We start from the raw sequence: 2,508 nt of genomic DNA, 5'->3' as shown, positions 1-2,508 counted from the left end.
CTAAGCGAAATGTTCGGGGGGTCGAACGCCCCTTTTCGCCCCTTCTATACTTTGCCCCTTTTAACGGTTTAGCGATTAATCGACGTTTTTACTTTTCCTTTTCATATTCATGAACTTTTATTTAAAATTTTGATATAATTAAAATAATTGATGATTATATAACACATAGAAACATGTATATCTTCTAAAAATAAAAAATGGTACGCATAACAAAATTAAAGGATATTTTGTTTTACACCACGATTTTCAAATTATGAATCAAATCATGTTAAAACTTAAAAGCTAAAAAACAAATAAGAATTTTACAGGTGGGCCAAAGTTCGTACGGATCCAGCTGTCCCCACTAATTACGCGGTCCATCGTTTTGACTTTAATAAATGTCATCACCAACCCCTCGTGCTTCTTGTTCAACCATATTTAGTCCCCCACAAATAACCCTACCGGTTGTTACGACCATATTTACTATATGAATTTACTTGCAACACTTTTAACTTTATATTTTATTTTCTCTGCAATTTCCTTTATATTTTTTATAAACTAAAAACAAAAATAAACCAAGGATAAGAATAGTATTACCTTTATCCCACACATAAAAAAAATCCCTCTTTTTAATAAAAATTTTGTTTCTTACCCTAAAATACTAATAAAAAATACAAGTCAATAAACAAAAAATCTAATTTAAACTTAAATTAAAAAAGACTACAAAAAAACAGCTAATACTTTACAGGCTTGCCGTGATCTTCGACATAATATGATTCATACCACTTGACAAACTTTCTCAACCCGGTAGGCAAATCGGTTGTCGGGTTATACCCGAGTTCGCGTCGAGCTAAACTTATATTCGCATGTGTAAACGGAACATCCCCGTTTCCAAGCATTGTGACCACGTGTTTTTTCGCCTTCTTTTTCAAATACTTCTCTAGTATACTCACCATCGTTGGGACCGTTACCGGTTGCGTGTTTCCCAAATTATATATCCGATACGGGGCCGCCCCCTTTTTCTTCCCACCCGACCCGGTACTCTTACCCGACGTATCCAACGCCGCCACACACCCTTTCACAATATCATCAATGTAAGTAAAGTCCCGTGCCAAATCAACCCCGTTTTTACCGCGGTAAATTGTTATCCGTTTCCCCTTACGGATATTTTGCGTAAACGAAAAATACGCCATGTCCGGCCGGCCCCACGGGCCGTAAACAGTAAAAAATCTCAACCCGGTTATCGCCAACCCGTAAATATGATTATAACTATGTGTAATCGCTTCACCCGCTTTTTTGGTAGCGGCATATAATGAAGCGGGTCGGTCCGTCCTATCCGATTCTGAAAACGGAGCCTTATCGTTCAACCCGTAAACCGAACTCGAGCTCGCCCACACGACCGCGGGTTGCGGGTCCGCAGACTTACATTGTTCTAGAAGCTTAACCAAACCCGCAATGTTACTATGAACATACGAATGCGGGTTTTCAATAGCGTACCGGACACCCGCTTGCGCCGCCAAATGCATCACATGCGTAAAAGGTACAACGTCAAAAAGTTTCACCAATATTCGCTTATCGTTAATATCCCCTTCCACAACAAAAATATTATGCCCGTCAAGAAGCGCGCGACGCGCGTGCTTCAATGACGGGTCATAATAATCATTAAAATTGTCTAATCCCACGACACCGTCCCCGCGTTTCTTTAATGCGAGGGCGACGTGGGACCCAACGAAACCGGCTGCGCCGGTTACGAGTACGGATAACCCATGCACACGATGTACTTGTGCGGAGGCACGGATTTTTTTCTCCCAGTGGGGCCCACCGATGATGACGTGGTCGCGAGGGATAGGGTGGTGGAGGAAGCGGGTACCGGTATCGACGAAACTTTGGATGCTTAAATACGACGCTGTTAAGGCGATTAGTAATAAGGCCCATAGGAACATGGTGGTTGTTGAGGTGAAACAACGGTGGAAAGAGCGGTTCATGGTGTAGTGATGGGTTCGTTCGATTTTGATTTTACCGGGTGTTGAAGGAAAGATGTCTTCCTCCAATGGAGATGGAGGCATGGTTGGTTGGATAATGTGTTTTTGGGTGTGGGTATGATGGAATAAGGTTTGATTGGGTTTTGTTGAATTGTAGGAATAAAATAGAGAATAGAATTGGATTTTGGTTTGGTTTTATTCCTAGAGGATAAAGAATAACCGGGCGGTGAATATATAGTGGTGGTTATCCTTTGAGAGAGAGGGGGGACAAATTGATGGACTAAAGTGATGAGGCATTAGGTTTAGAGGGACTGATTTTGATTCTTATGGAAAAGTTGGGGTTGCTTGGGATTTATGTTTGGACTTCTTGTGTAGGATCTTGTTTTTATCCTATTAATTTGATCTTCTTTTTCTGTTTATATATTTATGTGATTATATAATACGGGAAATGTTTAAATGAAAACTAGTAGTTATTGTGAAAACTCGAAAACTAATTAAAAAAGTCAAAAAAATATATTAATTTTTTTTTTGCATATCAATTTTCGCA

At 39.8% G+C, this 2,508-nt stretch overlaps 1 protein-coding gene across 1 annotated transcript; it reads right to left on the bottom strand.

The window, feature by feature from the left end:
• Window positions 1-663: 663 nt before the first annotated feature.
• Window positions 664-2,236, bottom strand: LOC110940374 (UDP-glucuronate 4-epimerase 1). The gene has a single exon (XM_022181923.2). It carries the CDS (start codon window positions 2,043-2,045, stop codon window positions 714-716), a length of 1,332 nt encoding a protein of 443 aa, XP_022037615.1. The 5' UTR covers window positions 2,046-2,236; the 3' UTR covers window positions 664-713.
• Between the last annotated feature and the right edge of the window lie 272 nt (window positions 2,237-2,508).

This window comes from Helianthus annuus, chromosome 5, assembly GCF_002127325.2.
Source record: "Helianthus annuus cultivar XRQ/B chromosome 5, HanXRQr2.0-SUNRISE, whole genome shotgun sequence".
Classification (NCBI taxonomy): Eukaryota; Viridiplantae; Streptophyta; class Magnoliopsida; order Asterales; family Asteraceae; genus Helianthus; species Helianthus annuus.
Note: the sequence above shows the minus strand (reverse complement) of the source record. Positions and strands in the feature narration are given on the sequence as shown.